The sequence below is a fragment of the Lutjanus erythropterus genome, chromosome 3 (assembly GCF_056507025.1).
Source record: "Lutjanus erythropterus isolate fLutEry1 chromosome 3, fLutEry1.hap2, whole genome shotgun sequence".
NCBI classification, from domain to species: domain Eukaryota; kingdom Metazoa; phylum Chordata; class Actinopteri; order Lutjaniformes; family Lutjanidae; genus Lutjanus; species Lutjanus erythropterus.
In genome coordinates, this window is record NC_139319.1 from 425264 (window position 1) to 444312 (window position 19049).

Genomic DNA, 19049 nt, shown 5'->3' on the forward strand with positions numbered 1-19049 from the left:
TTATTACTCAAAAAGAGAAGTACTATTTCTTCTTAATTGCATTAATGTCGCAGTATGTTGATTTAACCTAAACAATAATCAAGTTATTGATTATTAATTGAGACTTTTCTTTGACACATCAGACACGCCGCTCTGCAGGTTCATGTCCTCAACACTCACACAAAAATAAAAATAAAGAATTATTATTTTAATCATTTAAATAAATAAATAAGAAAATAAATATAGTTTTAAAAAAGCATAATTTAAAAAATAAAAAATAAAGAACATATGAAAAAATAAATAAAAATTAAATTAATAAAATAAATAAACAATTTAAAACAATTTCAATAAATAAATACATTAAAAAATAACAATTAAAAAAATGATCAACAAAAAAAACAACAAATTAAAAAATAAATATAAAACAAAATAAATAATTTTTCCTTTAAAAAAGCTCCACCTCCCAGCAGGTGTGTGTCTGTGGGCGTGTCTGTTGTCACCTGGAAGCGGAGGATGATGGTCCAGATGAGGCCCAGCGTCAGTCGGTGGTTTCCATCCACGATGTCGTGGGAGCCCATGTTCTCCAGGTGGACACGCTGTTCCTTCAGGAACTGCAGAGCTTTGTCCACGTTCTCCAGACAGTGGATACGCATCCGTCCCTTGGTGGGCTTCGGCTGGAGACACAACACCACAGAAGAAGAGACAAGAGAGACACGATCAGCTGCTGAGCTGCAGTTCATCAAACGTCCACCAGGTGCTGCTGTGAGCAAACTGAGATACAGAGGAAGTGATGTCAGTCTGAGGGCAGTTTTTCACAATAAAAGCTTTGATATTCAGAGTCAATATCAGCGACCTGCTGAGATTAAAGCAGCAACTGATTAATTTCATCATCAGTTAACCTATCGATCAGTTTCTTGATTGATTGGTTAGTTCTTTTGTTGACAAATGTCGATCAGTGTTTCTCAAAGTCCAAGACCAGAAACCAGAACATTTAAGAAGACGGAATAAGAGAATTCTGACTTTTTATTTCTTAAAAAAAATTATCAAATCAATTAATCAAAAAAAATAGTTGGTGATTATTAACAATAATAACAATAATAATAACAATAATAATAATAATGATGATGATAATCATGATAATAATGATAATGATATGTGAAATGTCATACATGTTGTCTTCTTATGGTTTTTAAGGGGGATAAATTTATATTATTTCCTGCTCTAGATCTTGTGTTATTAATCTTCACTGATTATTGATCATAAATCTTATTGTGTTTGTATTTTGTTCATATTCCTACAATACTGTGACAGGAACATTGTTTTGATTTTTACAGCATCATTCAGCCTTAACTGGACGTTATTTTAGAGAAAATGTGTATATTGAGATATAACTTGAAAATCAGACTTGACATACAGGAAATACAGACGCAGGACGTGGAGAAAACTGACCATCTTCCTGTTCTTGAATGCAGCACAGGAAGTGAACAGTGAAGTGTCCTTGGTCTTCAGGACAGGAAGGGGGGGGCTGGATGACAGCCAGCGTGCTCTCATCATCTTATCTGCACATCTGAATGCAGAATGGAGGGCAGCCAGTCCTGCAGCTCCGCCCCCCCGTCCCAAAGTCCACCAGGAGCTAAACAGGAAGTACAGGACACACCTGGTCCAGCTCTGACATCACTGCCCCTGAACTGTCCACAATCCTCTGATACAGGCATGTAGACGTCTTCACCGGTGTAGAGCTGCCGGAGCGCACCGCTCCGACGCTCCGACGCTCCGACGCTCCGACGCTCCGACGCTCCGACGCTCCGACGCTTTTTTATAGTCCCTCCAAGATTTCACAGCTCGTTTTTGGATCGTTTTTGGCCTAAAAGTTGCCATTTTTAAAATTCTTTTAATTTTTTTTTTTTATAATTCATTTAAAATCAAAGATAACTTGTTGCTTGCTGGTCATTGGTCACATTTAAGATTTAACATCATCAGTGAGTATTGATCAAGATATTTGTATAAAAAGTACAGAAGTGTTGAACCAGAGCGCGTCCATGACGCATACACACGCTGAAACTGTGTCTCGTTTCAGGTCATGTGACCACTGTTCCTATGGTGACAGGTTAACACACAGTCAGCGTGTTTCATGGATAAACCATGAGCTACTTTTGCTAAACAGGAAGTGTGGTCCTGTTAATCAGACGACTCCGCCATAAAATCTGAATATGAATATGAGCTGGAACGATTCATCGAATAATCAACTTTTAATCATAATTAAATAAATCACCAAATATGTTGATAATCAATTCAGAAGTCTGAGTAACTTTTTAAGAAAAAGAAATGAGAAACTGAGTCAAAATTCTGTGATTGCAGCTTCTGAGATGTGAAGATATATTTTGGTTTCTTTCTGGTGTTTGAGGTCGTCATCTTCAGCTGACACTGATCAACATTTTCTGATACTTTATGGACCAAACAACTAATCAATTAATCAAAAATATAATCAACAGATTAATTGATAATGAAAACGTTGCAGCCCTAAAACGCAGTGAGAGGTCCTGCATAAAGACGCTGCGCTCAGACGATTCATCGACACATCAGTCGTGTTGCCTTCAGGTGCTGCAGGGATTTCATGAACTGAAGGAAGCTTTCATACAGTTTAAAGCAGCTGAGGACGACCGGGAAGTTATGATGCTACAATCAAAACAGGAAGTTCAGCTGATCCTTTGAAACTATTTTCACCTGTTTGGACCAATTTTTCAACTCGTGATCAATGCAGCAATAATTTTTCAACTAATTGATTAGTGTGCAAAGTCTCAGATTTTGGGAACTGTGGTTGTAGTTGTTCTCTGTGTATGTAGTGTGTAGTCCTGTGTGTAGTCCTGTGTGTAGTACGTAGTACTGTGTGTAGTGAGTATTTTACCAGTCTCTCTCCTGACAGGACCTCCAGCAGTTTGATGAGCATGCGTCCGTCTCTCAGGTCCATGTACAGGTCTGTGATCCTGCAGGACACTCTGGACAGGTGAGAGTTCACCCATTTTGTGAACGTTTTCTTCTGCACAGCCTCACGCTCATCTGTTAGCACAAACACACACAATATTAATGACAATTAATGTGTGTTTTCTGACAAATAGGCAAAGAGACACAGAAGGTTTTTAAAAGTCGGATACCAACATTTATTCCTGACAGACAAGAGAAAAACTCTTTATGGTCTGATGTTCAGACACCTTTTCAAGAGAAGATTAACTCTTCAGTCATAGTTTTCATCTGAAAAAACAAAGTTAGCGATACCTTTTTTCAGCCCTGAGTCTTGTCTACAGGTTTGACTTTAGTCCTAACAACCTTCACCAGTGAGGTGAGCCGCCTGTCTGCAGCCTGACAGGCAAAACTGAGGGCAGAAACAGACCGTCGTCAGAAAATCAACCTGAAACACTAAAAGTGTCCTGAGGTCGTCTCAGGCAGACAACAGAGAGGTCCAATCAATAATCAATAAACGGAGCTCATCAGTCTGTCTACCGTCGTCCATCATAACATTAATGATCAGTCACCACAAATTCAGAGCATCATCCTTAACTGATAGTTGAGAATATTAACAATCAATTAATTGATGAATCAGAAACAAAAGTGCATTTCTTGTTTTTTCCACATTTTATTGTTTTCAGTTTTGTCTTGTTTATGTTTTATCTGACAAACAAATCAGACTGTTGAGATTGACATTTATTCAATTTTCTGGACCATACAACTGATTGATTTATAGATAAAATGATCGATGAACAGGAAGTCGTCAGCAGGAAGGAGGTGAAACACAAATGAATTTAACAGCAGCGAGAAATCAGCCAATCAGGAGCCTCAAAGTCTTCCTGGTTATCATTAAAGGTTTAAATATTTTAAAGACTTGAGTACATATTTACTTGTACTTGTACTGCAGTACTATTACATGTTGAAGCTGCTGAAATCATCTTATATTTTATCTATAATCAATAAGTCAGAAGTCCCACCCCCTGCTTTAGGTTTGATGCGTCACATGACTTTGACCTGCAGGTCAAACCCGGCAGATGGCGAGCAGACAGTTCAGTCCAGGCCCCGCCCACTGACAGGAGACATATTGATTATAGATTGAGCAGAATCAATCACACAGTCCTGCTGCCTCAGACAGCCATTTTTACATCTCAGTTATTTTATTAGTTTTTATTCATTTAACTTTAATACAGAGATAGACCTTCAAAATAAAAGTCTGTCACATGAATTTGCTCATACCTGTATAACTGATAATTCATTGTAATTTATTTGAAAGTATTTTAATATGAAATATTTATCTGTTGCTTTTACGGTTGTATCTGCAGCCTTGCTGGAAAAAAATAACTCCTCTGACCATTTTTGGGTAACAAAACTATATATAATAATAATATAATAATAATATAAATAATGTAAACATTCTCCTAAAAATCTGCTGGAATTAAAGATGAATCAGATATTAAATATCACAAAATATATTTATTATTTATTTTATTAATATCAATAAAAAGTAAATATAATTATAAGTAAGTTATCATTCATTTGGACGGCATCAATTATTCACTGTATCTTTTCATTTAGTTTTTTTACTTTATTTTCTTTGATTTGTTTTACACTGGAACAAACTGATGGCGACGCCGTCGTGATGCGCAGCTCGTCAGGTTTGCATCACGCGGTGAAATACTGCCTTATATTCAGGGTTGGGTAGTAACAGATTACAAGTAATTGGGATTACATGATCAGATCAAAATTAAGTAACTATAACCAGCCCAGATTACTTCTGAAAAAATGTATAATTACATAATATGAATAAAAAACAATAAATAAGGAATCAGGAACACAGCCTCTGATTGGTCGACAGAGTCAACCAAAGGCCTCATGGGATTGCCAGTGGTTGGCTAACAACATGCTAACAATACACTAACAACAGATACAATCAAAGTACAACGCTAGCATTAGCATTAGCTTAGCTTTACGTTAGCCTTTCCTGCTCAGCTAACTTTGGAGTTAAGCTAAGTCTCTGTTTCAGCAGGTTTTATTAACCGACCGACTGTGACTGAACGTTTACTGCCACACTGAAGAATTAAAGTTGAACTATTTTCATAATCGATTGATCGGTTTGAGTCATTTTCTCCAAATTCTCTGATTTCAGCTTCTTAAATGTGAATATTTTCTGTTTTCTGAGGATGTTGTCTTGGACTTTGGGAAATTAACTTTTTTTTAAACCTTTTTCTGGACAAACAAACAACAAATCGATTAATTAAGAAAATAATCAACAGATTAACGAATAATGAATCATCAATCATTAGTTGCAGCCCTTTTTTGACAAAGCAAGAATTCTTATTGTTATTCTCATTATTCTTCTTCATGTTCGATCTATTTTATCAGTAACTGTATTTTTTCATGCTGTTATGAACTGTGTTATCAATGATGTTTGGTAATATTGATTTTATATACATATACATATATATATATATATATATATATATATATATATATATATATATAAATATATATATATATATATATATATATATATATATATACATATATATATATATATATAACCTGCTGAATTCAATTGAATTTACAATAAAGTGCAACTTTACCTTCAGTCAACAACCTGCAGGTGAATTTAAACTGGAACCAACTACAGAAACAGAACCCTGAACTGGAATCTAAAACTGTCACAATAAAACACCTCTGAGCTGGTCCCTTCACAATAAAATACCCCTGAGCTGGTCCCTTCACAATAAAATACCCCTGAGCTGGTCCCTTCACAATAAAATACCCTTGAGCTGGTCCCATCACAATAAAATTCTTCTCAGCTGGTCCTTCCACAATAAAATACCAAAAAATACAGAAGCTAGCGTCAGTTTATCTCCTCAAGTTCTAAAATGACTTTATTGAAATAATGGTTAGTTGCAGCACCAACAAACCATCAGCTCGTCACAGACTCCACCCAACACGTGTCCTCACTCTGACCTCCGTCTCTGACCTCTGACCCCTCCGCTCTCTTCGGCTTCTCCTCCTCTTCTTCTTACCTTGCAGCTGTTTGAATCTTCCCTCCAACTGGTTGTAGTTGAGCTGCAGCTGAGAAGGGTCCGTCGACGCCCACTCCGCCTCCATCGCTGTCCCAAAATAAGTCAACAACGATGATGGCGAGAGAAATAAAATCCCCTAAAATCCTTCTGCAGATCAACACACCGCCGCACAAACCGTCTGGAGCATATTTGATCAAAAGTCACAGAAACGTCTGCCAGAGTTCAGTGAAACACCGGAGCAGCTGAGACTGAACCGACGACAAAAACTCAACTTAAACCAGTCAAACACCTTCATGCAGCAAAAAACTGAGTTTCAAGGTGAACTGAAGCAAAATCCAGACAAACCTCCGACCTACAGCTGCTCTCAGCTCAAACCTTCTGTTAAAAGATACAGAAAAATAGATTTTTTAAAAAGTGAGTGAAGAGTAGAATCCTCAAAAATCCCCTAAATGACAAAAAGACAAGTTCTGACTTTTAAAAATCACAGAAGAAGAAAATCAAACTCGACGGAGGACAGAAGACAGAAGACGTCCTCGTGTTTTCAGGAGGTGAAAGAAAAAGAGTCCAGAGGTCAAAGTGACGCTCGCAGGACGAGTTTGTGTGTGTGTGTGTGTGTGTGTGTGTGTGTGTGTATCCGGCCCTGCCCAACACACACACACTGGCTTTATGCTGCTCATTCTTCTTCTGCTACTCACACACACACACACACACACACACACACACTGTCAATACCCGCCCACAGCAAACGGACAGGGGAGGATGACGCCCCCCATAAAAAATGAAATGTTGCATCGTTAAATACCAAAAATTCCCATTTTTTACTGAACATTTGAATGTCACATGAAGCTTATTTATATATAATGATAATGTGTGTGTTTATTAAACTACCAGCAGTAAATAAAGACATGACATAGATAGTTGGAGATTCATTTAATAATTGATGAATAATTGATTATTTGATTAATGGTTGGAGCAGACTGGACTGAAAAAGGACGAGCTGAAAGTTTGTCTTTACGTTCACCGTCACGTCAGACGAAAAAAACAAACCTGAAGCTGAAGTTTCTGTCAGCTGCTTTATTTTAGAACTGAAGGATGGTCTTTTTTTTTTTTTTTTACAGTGTAGAGTGTGTGTGTGTGTGTGTGTGTTGGGGAGAGGGGATTCATCAATCAGCCAATGGTGTTACAGGTTGAGAATGATGTCATCAGGAGTGTGTGTGTGTGTGTGGGGGGGGGGGTTTCCCTTCATTGTTTCTTCACATTCCTGAGTGAAGGACAGGAAGTAAGAAACAAACATCCTGCACACAAACACACACACACACACACACACACACACTCACACACACACACACACACACTCACACACACACACACACACACACACTCACACACACACACACACACACTCACTCACACACACACACACACACACACACACACACACACACACACACACTCACACACACACACACACACACACACAGAGTCATTTAAAGGCACTTTCTGCCTTTGTCTCCGTGGCAACAGCAGCTGAGGCTCATGGGTGCTCAGGGGTGTATATTATTAATTTCACTATTGATCGATCTGCAGATCATTTTCTTGATTGATTGATTGATTGAGTGATCGATTGATGAACAAGAAGCTCCAACAACAGAATCAAAAAAGTGATGATGTCATTACATGAGATCACAGGTCCTCACATCAAACTGACTGTGGTGATCAATATCGTTGTTTTTCTGTTGATCGACTGATCGGTTTCAGCTGATAAGGTCAAATTTATCTCCTGAATGCCTCATGTTTCACACAAAGTGTTTCACATGAAGAACAAACGACTGAGAGGGAATAATCATATAATCAATAATAATCATCATTCACAACAAGCATTTTCTTTCTTTTAAAAAGAAATTAGAAGCTGATTCACAAACTAGAACCATGAAGACTAAAGACAAGATAGACAAGAAATGTTACACTTAGCAACCATCCTTAACACCGTAGTAACATATAATAAACATATAATAACCAGTGTTTCCCCTATAGTGTATTTGGCAGGGCGCCCACCACCCCAACAGACGCCCCCGCCCTGCCATCAGGAGCCCCACCCAGAAATTCAAGTTGTAGATTTTTTTAATTCCATTATTTAATTTTTATTTTAATCAAAAGGGCCAATAACAGCTGTTCTTCTTATCAAATAAAAAATCAAACTCTAATTTGTGTGATTTCAGGGTCGAATGTGTTGCTGCTGTTTCATTACATTCATTTCAATGCATTTCTCCTCTGTGACGGGCGGGTCTCCCCCCTCGCTCCTCTCTCCCCCCTCGCTCCTCTCTCACCCCTCACTCCTCTCTCCCCCCTCGCTCCTCTCTCACCCCTCGCTCCTCTCTCCTCCCTCGCTCCTCTCTCACCCCTCGCTCCTCTCTCCTCCCTCGCTCCTCTCTCCCCCCTCGCTCCTCTCTCACCCCTCGCTCCTCTCTCACCCCTCACTCCTCTCTCCCCCCTCGCTCCTCTCTCCCCCCTCGCTCCTCTCTCCTCCCTTGCTCCTCTCTCACCCCTCGCTCCTCTCTCACCCGTGAACCGGTACAGACTCACCCACCCACACTCAGAGAGTTTCAGACCGTTACGGTAAAAAACAACAACAAACAAACAAAAATTGTAAATGGACGACCGAAGGTTCCCCAACTGTAACCATACAGTAACCATATAGTAACATACAGTAACCATATAGTAACCATAGTAACCATACAGTAACCATATAATAACCATACAGTAACCATATAGTAACCATACAGTAACCATATAGCAGATAGCTTCACCCCTGCAGTGACCAGCCTGAGCACCCTGGTAACCATGGTAACCACAGCAGCTGTAGAATCATCCTGTTTTGAAGTTTTCATCAGTGTCACATTATCTAGTGACATCCAGCACACACACGCACACACACACACACACACACACACACACACACAGAGCATCATGGGAACTGTAGTTCTTAAACTTGGAGCACGAGTGGCCTTCAGTGGAGTCTAACATTCTGAGGGGCTCTGGGGCCACAGACAGGTCAGTTTATTGGAGGCCCTGGGGCCCAGTGGTGCTGCGGGCCAACCTGACTGTTTACCCACAATCCACCTCTCTGACACAAACACCGATCTGTTTTTGCTGCTTTTACTAGATTAACTGAGTGTGCTCCGATGTCAGTAGTGCGACAGAGGGATGTGATCAGGTGATTGGACGGCAGTGTGACCGAGTGGGCGTGGCCACGTGATCAGCTGATCAGACACACAGAGACTCGTTCAGGAATCAAACCTGCCAGCCGAGTGTCAGCTGAGGATGAGCTCAGAGGGAAAACACACAGACAGATTACATCAACCAATCAGAGAGGCAGCAGAGCATGCTGGGAGTCTGAGAGCAGCCCTTCACAGCAAGATGCCTTGGATCTGGTCCTGTCACAATAAAATACATCTGAAATGATCCCTTCACAATAAAATACATCTGAAATGATCCCTTCACAATAAAATATCTGGAAATAGAAACTTTTTCTCATCATGGAGCAACAATCCTCCTCTTCTTCCTCCTCCTCCTCCTCCTCCTCCTCCTTCCTCCTCCTTCCTCCTCCACCTCCTCCTCCACCTCCTCCTCCTCCTCCTCCTCCTCCTCAACAATAGCAATAGCTTTAAACATTGAGATATTTTTAAAACTTGTGTTTTGTTGTGTTGGACAATCAATCAACTGTAAAATCTAAATATTTTTTCTAATATTGGTGCTGTTGATCAATGAACTCAAACTAAACTTAAGGTGGTATTTTAAGGCAGCAGTGGTGATGGTGGTGTTGGGGGTGGGGCTTGTACCTGCGAGTGCCTTGATGCGGGAGCGTTCAAAGAGGCGGGCCGAGCTGTTTTCGTTGTCCCAGTCGTCGTCCCAGCGGTTGTTGACCGTGTCGTTGCTGCTGTACTGCTGCTGCAGCTCCATGTGGTCGTACTCGGCGGCCACCGTCGTCATCATGACCTGTCACCTCTGACACACACCTCGATGTCAGCGGGGACGCGTCCACATCGGCGGCTTCAGGCCGAGCCCTGCGGGTACAACACGGAGACAGGAAGTCAGTGGCAGGCATCAATAAACAGGTGGAGACTGATCAATAAAGCAAACAATCCACTAATTAACCCTGTCACAATCGCTTCATGTGGTTACAGGAACGTTTTGGGAATGTTATGTTGAACAAAAACATTTGCATAATGTTTTTTAAACGTTGTGGCAGAGTTACTAAATAGGAACCTGTAAGGAATGTTCTGGGAATGTTATGGAACATTATTGTTATCAGCTGATATCTGCAGAACTCAATGGATCAATTCAGAGACTTTAATTAATTTAATTTCACATTTTAGTTTGATTTTTGATCTGCAGCAGCTGAGGCTCATGGGTAATGTAGTCCAGAGAAATATTCACGCAGTCTGAAGGAAGGACTGGACTCAGTGGGATATCTTCTGATGTGTGTGTGTGTGTGTGTGTGTGTGTGTGTGTGTGTGTGTGTGTGTGTGTGTGTGTGTGTGTGTGTGTGTGTGTGTGTGATGTCGCACTGAGAGCAGCCACGCTGATCTCCCATTGGCTGTGGGCTGGGTCAGCTGACCAGAGCTAATGGAGGAAGTAAACAGCTCCATCACGTCAGCAGAAGGAGCCATTAGAGCACTCAGACATCAGAGGACGTCCTCAGGGACGCTGCCGCCTCCATTAATGGATCTGACTTCCCAGAATCCTCTGCTGAATGATGGAAACAGACCTCTGATCAGTCTGAGAGGCGGCGGCGGCAGGACAACAACAGGTCAGAGGTCAGAGAGGAACCAAAAGGTAAAGACTGTTCCAAGACAAACTGTCAGGAGAGATGCTGTCAGATCAAACCTGGATCATAAGAACACGAGAACCGTCTTCAGAACGACCACGCCCACCTTTGGGTGAAAACAAGTGCTGCAAAAACTGATGACATCACGTGCTGCTGCGTCACGTTTTACACATCGAACAGTAAAATAACATTAAACTGTGGGAGCGTCCAGTCAACATGTGTCTGACTGTGACATCACATGTCAGTTTATGATGTCACTGATAAGTGACAGGTGAGCTGATCGTGTCTGTAGATGGAAGAGAATCAGAGAAACGTCTCTGTGACGGTGGAACTAAAGTCTTTACTGTGAAAAACATAAAACATCTGTTTTCTGAAAGGAGTCTGGTTGATGTGAATAATCCACATGACCTGAGCTGACGACTTTCTGATAATGAAGCCTGTAAACAGCAGGAAGTAAAACAGGAAGCTGTCGGCTCGATCGAAATGAAAGATCATGGACACGCCCCCGGTTTGGAGAAGCAGCAGGAGAACTGCTGTTGGAAGCTAATCAGCAGCAACAAATATATCAGTTTAGGTATATATTTAGAATATTTTCACCTCTTTTCCTTTCTGATTCACTAATCAGCTGATCAACTTCGGACTGAACCTGCCAACGTTTAGTTATAACTGTTGGTTTGTTCCATGCAGTGAATGATGTTGATGTTAAAGGGGGCGTGGCCACTGTCCTGCAGATATAACTGTTCCGTCCAGTTCTGCTGATATTTGCAGCTGTTTAAATGTTTCAGGTGGAACTCCGTCTGGCCCTGATGTTCTCTTTCTGTCCCGTCTGCAGAGTGAGGCTGCACGCACTTTTTTTCTCAAATCAGATTTTAAAAAATGTTTGACTTGTTCTGAAAATTTAAACTGAGATTTTTAAATTCTCAAACAAAAAAAATTTAAATATAAAAAAAAGAGAAGAAGAAAAGAAAACATGTTCAACTCACATTTTTCTCTGAGATAAAAAATAGCTGAGGTTAATTATTGAGCAATTTTTCCCTGAGTGTAAACTGACAGGCTGAGAGGACAAATAAAGGTTTAAAAAGGAGGGGGGGGCAGGAAGTGTTAGCAGCCCCCACCCTCTCCCTCTGGGTCTCTGTCTGTTTGGGTTCACATCGCCCCACATTCCCCAAACATGACGACACACACACACACACACACACACACACACACACACACACACACACACACACAGTTGCTACGACACTCATCACAGACGTTTGCTCCTCTGCTGCATTTCTTACATTTCCTGCAAGGGATGGTCTTGCGTGTGTGTGTGTGTGTGTGTGTGTGTGTGTGTGTGTGTGTGTGTGTGTGTGTCATATCCCCAAACATTCCTCCAAGCCTGACAGTCACAACTGAGGAAATACACATACACAGAGACAGGGCAGCAGGTGTGTGTCACCTGTCTCCCAGCAGCAGCTGTCTCACAGGATGACCACACACACACACACACACACACACACACACACACACACACACACAGACACACACAGACAGACACACACACACACACACACACACACACACACACACACACACACACACACACACAGACAGACAGTCTCTCTCTCAGAGACAGTTGGTTGTTCATGTTGACACCAGCAGCTGTAGAGTTGTTCTTTATTTCAGCGTCTGTCTGTCGCTGCAGCAACTTTTTTTAAACGTTTTTTTCTGTGAGAAAGAAAAACTGTTGTCCTTCTTGTTGACCTTCAGTCATCAACTCGTCACATTACGATAAATAATCTGACACAACCTGTCTTTTTTTACAGTTTGACTTCACAACAAGTGGACAGAGTGAGGCTAATTGTTTCCCTTTGTCTCCAGTCTTTATGCTAAGCTAGGCTAACTGTTTCCACCCATCTCCGGTCTTTATGCTAAGCTAGGCTAGCTGTTTCCCTTTGTCTCCACCCTATGCTAAGCTAGGGGTGTTTAAAGTTTTAGCCTCTCTACAGCCCCTTTTACACTGCACAAAAAACTGATCAAATCTGTCTTTTTGTCTTCAGTGTGAAAGGGTCCAATCAGCATTCAGTCCTAGGTCACATGACTCTGTAGTAGCACATGCATGTCCGTGTGCTCCACATGTTTGGACCTGTTTGTCACGTATTTCCTATAATGATTATTGTTTGGACCTTTTTTCTAAGCAACTTAACATACAGAGACGAAATGTTGAACTGTTCCTTTAAGGTGGTCATGTGACCAGTCACAGGTTTACTGCAGGACACGACGATCATCAGCCGAGCGTTTGTGTTCCAGAGACAGAAGAAGAAGAAGAGGAGGAATGACCTCACTGAGCAGAGCAGATCAGGGTGGAGTTATTGGATTTATGAACACACACACACACACACACACACACACACACACACACACACACACACACACACAGTCATTTCCTGTTGTGTGACTCCACCCTGCAGCAGCTCTGTCACTCTGAACTTTAACAGAACAAAACTGATTTCTGCTGAATCACATGAGAAATATTAAAATATATATAAACAACATCAACAGTAATGATACCGATGTTAAACTGTTATTTATTTCTATTTGCCAATTTTTATTTACTATAATTATTTTTCTTTATTTTGAAAAGTTCAAATGGCTAAAACGACTGAGCAAAATGATGAAGTCGCTCCTTTAATTTGACCAGAATAAGATTTTTACTGGAGAAGAAATGAGTTTTTCTGCTGAGTCATGATGAGGAGGAGAACAAACTGTTCAGCTCTAAAATAATGTTCCTGTTTTCACCTTTCAGATTGTAAACAGCGTCACTTTGTCACCTTTCTGTTCTTTCCTCTAACTATTGTTTTTATCATCAGTAAATCTGTGGATCATTTTATTGATTAACTGATTAGTTTTTTGGTTATAAAATGTCAGAAAACTGTAAAACATGTCAATGACGTTCTCAAAAACCCAAAAATATTCACATTTAAGAAGCTAGAATCAGAAAATTTAGACTTTTTTCTTTACAAAAATGTTTCAAACTGATTAATTACAAAAATTATTGGTGATTAGTTCAATAATTGATTAATAATTGATTATTAAATAAAGGGTTGCAGCTCTAACGGGTACTGTAGTTGTTCTAATCAATATTCTGTGTGAGAGCGGCTCTAAATCGATTGGTTCTTTGAATGGGTGCGTTTGAAACGTCCACCTGTAGGAGGGGGTCTGTGGTCAGACTGAAACGTTCTGTCAGAACTCAGCTGATCGGACGAAGAACAAAGCTCCACTGATGGTTCTGTGATACAGCAGCTTCTTTCATTATTTATGTAAATGAGGGTGAGTCGTCTGTTCTCTCGTCCTGAGAACATGTTCTTCAATGAGTGATCAGATTCATTATTGATTATTAGTATTGGACATATTATAGACTGCAGGAACGTAAAGATCATTAACAAAACATGAGAACCAATAGAACACAATACATTTCTGAAAGGTTCCTGTTTTCATCGTATGCATCTCCTGCAACGTTCTGGAAAACGTTCCATTCATGTTGATTATTTAAAAGAATGTTCCGTGAGGATCTCCACAGACAGAACACTACATTCTGTCAAAGTTATATTAACACTCATGTGTTCCCCATAGAACATCTGGAAAACATTCTTCGAAGGTTAACAAACAAGTTTTCCATTTAAAAAGTTCTGTATGGAACCTGATTATCAGGGAGCACATGTTTTTGTCAGGTTACGAGAACTTAAACATGTGTTCTAAAATAAGGTTCTTATACACATTTTTCCAACTTTAACGACCTGATTTACCCCCAGATTTGTTGCCAGACCATTAAGTTGGTTCTTAAAACCTCATCTGAGTGGAACTTTGAGGAACAAATTTGGTCAAAGATGAGGTTCCTTGAATGTATTTGTAACATTAGACTAACCACTGACAACAAAATGTACAGATGGAGAACATTACAAAGTTCATTCATTCATTTTCTGTAACCGCTTATTCCATAAGGGTCGTGGGGGGCGGAGTCTATCCCAGCTGACACTGGGTGAGAGGCGGGGTTCAACCTGGACAAGTCGCCAGTTCATCACAGGACTGACACACAGAGACAGACGACCACTGACACTCACATTCACACCTACAGACAATTTAGAACCACCAATTAACCTGCATGCATGTCTGTGGACTGTGGGAGGAAGCCGGAGAACCCGGAGAGAACCCACGCAGACACGGGGAGAACATGCAAACTCCACACAGAAAGACCCTGATCCAGCTGGAGGATCGAACTCAGGACCTTCTTGCTGTGAGGCGGCAGCGCCGACCACTGAACCACCGTGACGCCTCATTACAAAGTTTACATTTAAAATAATGTTCTCCAAATGTTCTAGTGGATAAAAGAAACCACACATGAACTGCTGGTTAATGTTCCAAAGTAAAATGCAATGTTTAAAATATGTTCTAAGGGATAGCACAGCAAAGGAACATTAGGAGAATATTGTGATTCTCTTAAGTTGAAATAAACATTCACAGAACGTTCCTGCAACCTAATACTATTTGTTGGAACTTATTTGGAACCCATATTTAGTCTCAGAGGTGTTCTTGAGGTGTACTTATGATGTTCCTCACAACCTCTTCAACCACTTTAGGACGTTCATTTGGAACTGTGCCTCACATTGACAGAACATTGCACACTAGAACCTTCATGGTCTCCATAGTCAGAACACTAAATCCTGTCATGGTTACATTAACACTCTTATGTTCTCCATAGAACATTCTCTGAAGGTTAACACACCTATCAAATGTTATTTTTACAAATGTTCTGTACTGATTATCAGAGAACCACATACTAGAAACATTTCTGTTAGGTCAGGAGAACATCACCATGTTCCAAAATAAGGTTCTAGTACAGGTTCCCAACATTAACAAACTGATTTTCCCAGAATTTGTTCCCAGCTCACTGATTTGAGTCTGAGTGACATTTTGAGAATTTGGGCGTTCTATAATAAAACTATGGAAGGTACTTAGAACGTTCCCATATGATGGAGGATGAAGTTCTAAGAACATAATTCTATCTTTATCAGAACAAGTCATTTATTATTCAACTATAATAAGAAATGTGAAAATGAACAGACATTTAAAAGAATGTTCTCCAAATGTTCTAATAAAATTGAACTGTTATGGAACAGAATTTTCTTCATTGGAACTTATTTGGAACCCATATTTGGTCTCAGGACCATTTTTGTGATGTAGTGATCATGTTCCTCATCACTCCACAGAACATCTGGAGAATGTTCTTTGAAAGTTAACAAACCTATTGAAAGTTCTGTTTACATGGTTCTGTACTGAAACTGATTATCAGGGAACCTTCAGTCAACTCACCCGTCAAACATACGGGAAGCGTTGTTGTTAGGTTAGAAGAACGTTAACATGTTCCAAAATAAGGTTCCTGTACAGGTTCCCAACATTAACAAACTGATTTTTACAGATTTGTTCTCAGCACACTGAGTTAAGTCATAAAACCTGATCTGAGTGGAACTTTGAGGATTTGAGAGTTCTATAACAAAACTCTGGAACATATTTGGAACATTCCAGCGTGGTCAAAGATGTGGTTCCTTGAATGTCTTTTTAATATTACCAGAACATGTTATGGTCCACAGAAATGTACAGAGAACATTACGAAGTTCTAGAAATTTAAAAAGAACTCAAGGTTTTTATGTAACCATTATAATATGTTCTGTTGCAAAGATGCAAAAGGAACAGTACAACAAAGGAACCTTAGGGAACATTAGGATAATATTGGGATTCTCCTAAATTGAGGTTAACATTCTGTGAATGTTCCTGAAATCAAATATTCTTTATTGGAACTTATAGGGAACCCACATTTGGATTGTTTCTGTGGTGTATCTGTAAGGTTCTTCATCCACTTAAGGTCCCTGCAGGGATTATGGAACCAAAAGAGAACATTCTGTAGACATTTTGAGATACAATCTTCTAAAGTTGCTACCAAGAGAACCTTGGGGGAACATTATGGGAAAGTTGGGATTCTCTTCATTTTAGAAAAACAATCTGAGAACATTCCACAAACAAAATATTAGGCACTGGCAGTGTTTCACGTGTTCTCACTGGAACATTTTCGTAGAGTTTCTACAAAGATCTACTGTCTTAAGAGTAGCTTCTCAGATGTTCCTTTAACACTGGAACATTGAATATTAGAACCTTTTATGGAAGTAAACCATACAGGAACTAATAGTTACTGCAACAATGACAGAACGTTCTGTAGACCCTTTACGAGAATATTACAGTTCTCCTAACTTTGACATTACATTCCCAGAACATTCCTGAAAACCAAATATTGTTTACAAGAATGCTGCGTACTAGAACCTTCACAAAACATGTTCCACACATTTCATGGAGATCAAAGTAACCACACAGGAACCATGAAGGTGTTGAGGAGAATTTCTACGAACCTTCTTTGAATGTTCTAAGGAACAGTACAGTATGGGAACTTAAGAGGAATATTATAAGATTGTTGGGATTCAAAATTGTTCCCTGAATGTTCCCCAAACCAAATATTGTTGGCTGTAAGTTTCTCCTATTTGTTCTTAGGAATGTTCTCGTAACGTAAACAATGACATTTTTATGTTTCAAACAAGTGTCTTCTAGAACGTTATACTACTAATATGAGAGTTTTACAGTAGAACTTTCAAGGAACGGTCTTCTGATGTTCTGTGGAAGCAAACAGAACCACGTAGGAACCATTAATAAACATTCTATAAACATATTTATGTAGCAACTGAGAGAACACAGAGTAACATTAGAACATTGTGGGAACGTTATAAGATCATTGGAGTTCTCACAAATTATTCCTGTAAACAAATGGAAGGCTGGAAGGTTCCCATATTTGTTCTCCGTATAGTTCTGATAAGATATTGACAATGTTGGTTTAAGGTAATAATATTATACTTTAATAACGTCAGATAATTTTACAGTAGAACTTTCAAGGATCGTTCTCCAGACATTCTATAGAGGTAAACAGAACCACACAGGAACCATTGGTGAATGTTCCACAAACATAATTAATTCTAAAGTAAGTTAAGTAACATTCTCCAGATGTTCATCATTCTTTAATCACTAAACTAACGTCTGTCTGTCTCGGGGTGGAGAAGGTTCCCAAGCTCCGGCCCGGGGCCACCTCCTGGGCAGCAGCAGCCCTGCATGACAACATAACAGTTCTGTCCAGTTCTTCAGTCCTGCACGGAGGAACCTGAGAACCGACACGTTCAAGAAAACGTTCCCGCAACCAAAACACGCACAGAGACAGAGTCCAGTGACACCACAGTCCTCCTGCTGCCTGATTTCCAGCATTTTCAGCTCCTGTCCCCCGGCCTGCAGCTCCTGTCCCCCGGCCTGCAGCTCCTGTCCCCGGGCCTGCAGCTCATGTCCCCGGGCCTGCAGCTCATGTCCCCCGGCCTGCAGCTCCTGTCCCCCGGCCTGCAGCTCCTGTCCCCGGGCCTGCAGCTCATGTCCCCCGGCCTGCAGCTCCTGTCCCCCGTCTGGACGGGGCTCCGCAGGCCGGAGACAGCAGCCGCAGGCCGGACACCTCCCGCTCATTCTACCGCTAAAAACACACCCGAAAATGAACGGAGTGTTTATTGTCCTGAACACACACACACACACACACACACACACACACACACACACACACACACACACACACACACACACACACACACCACCTCCTCCTCCTCCTCCCGCGGCCACGCCTGTTTGCCTCCCTGCATGGCGCACCGTTATTCAGCCTCCATCCTCCACTAATGGCCGCCCGCTCCGCTCCGCTCCGGTCGGCCTGGGCGGGGGACGAGTCATGCCGGCCGAGGAGCACCGCGGCTCGGCCACACAGAGCGGAGCGGGCCGGGACGGAGTGGCTGGCCTCCGGACAGACTCCTCCTCTCCGACATGAAGCGAAGTTTGCGGAGGATCGGAGGCGTCAGCTCAAATCACAGCGACAATAGAGACACAGTGGAACCAAGAGGAACCCAGTAGAACCCAGCAGAGACAGAAGAGAAGCGGCTTACCTGCTCAGAGGATCCGGATCGGGACCAGAGGATCCAAACTTAAGCCGAGAGGAACCGCAGAGACACGGAGAGGACAGACAGACAGACAGACGGGAGGGAGGGACAGAGCTGCTGCTGCTGCTGCTGCTGCAGGGAATGACGGGAAAGAATCCG

The 19049-nt window shown here is 41.1% G+C and overlaps 1 protein-coding gene across 2 annotated transcripts in view; it reads right to left on the bottom strand.

Moving 5' to 3' along the window:
* The window catches only part of LOC146329292 (spectrin beta chain, non-erythrocytic 1-like), a 51305-nt gene extending 32256 nt beyond the window's left edge, over nucleotides 1–19049 (bottom strand). Inside the window, exons 1-4 of one of the 2 annotated variants that reach the window (XM_084714522.1) lie at nucleotides 18897–19049; nucleotides 9860–10084; nucleotides 2885–3036; nucleotides 480–653 (exon numbers count right to left, since the gene is read on the bottom strand). In XM_084714522.1, the coding sequence (XP_084570648.1) occupies nucleotides 480–653; nucleotides 2885–3036; nucleotides 9860–10013 (480 nt within the window). In that variant the 5' untranslated portion in view covers nucleotides 10014–10084; nucleotides 18897–19049. Of the gene's footprint in view, nucleotides 1–479; nucleotides 654–2884; nucleotides 3037–6020; nucleotides 6217–9859; nucleotides 10085–18896 lie in introns of those variants that run through there. The other variant, XM_084714523.1, reaches the window with a different exon arrangement.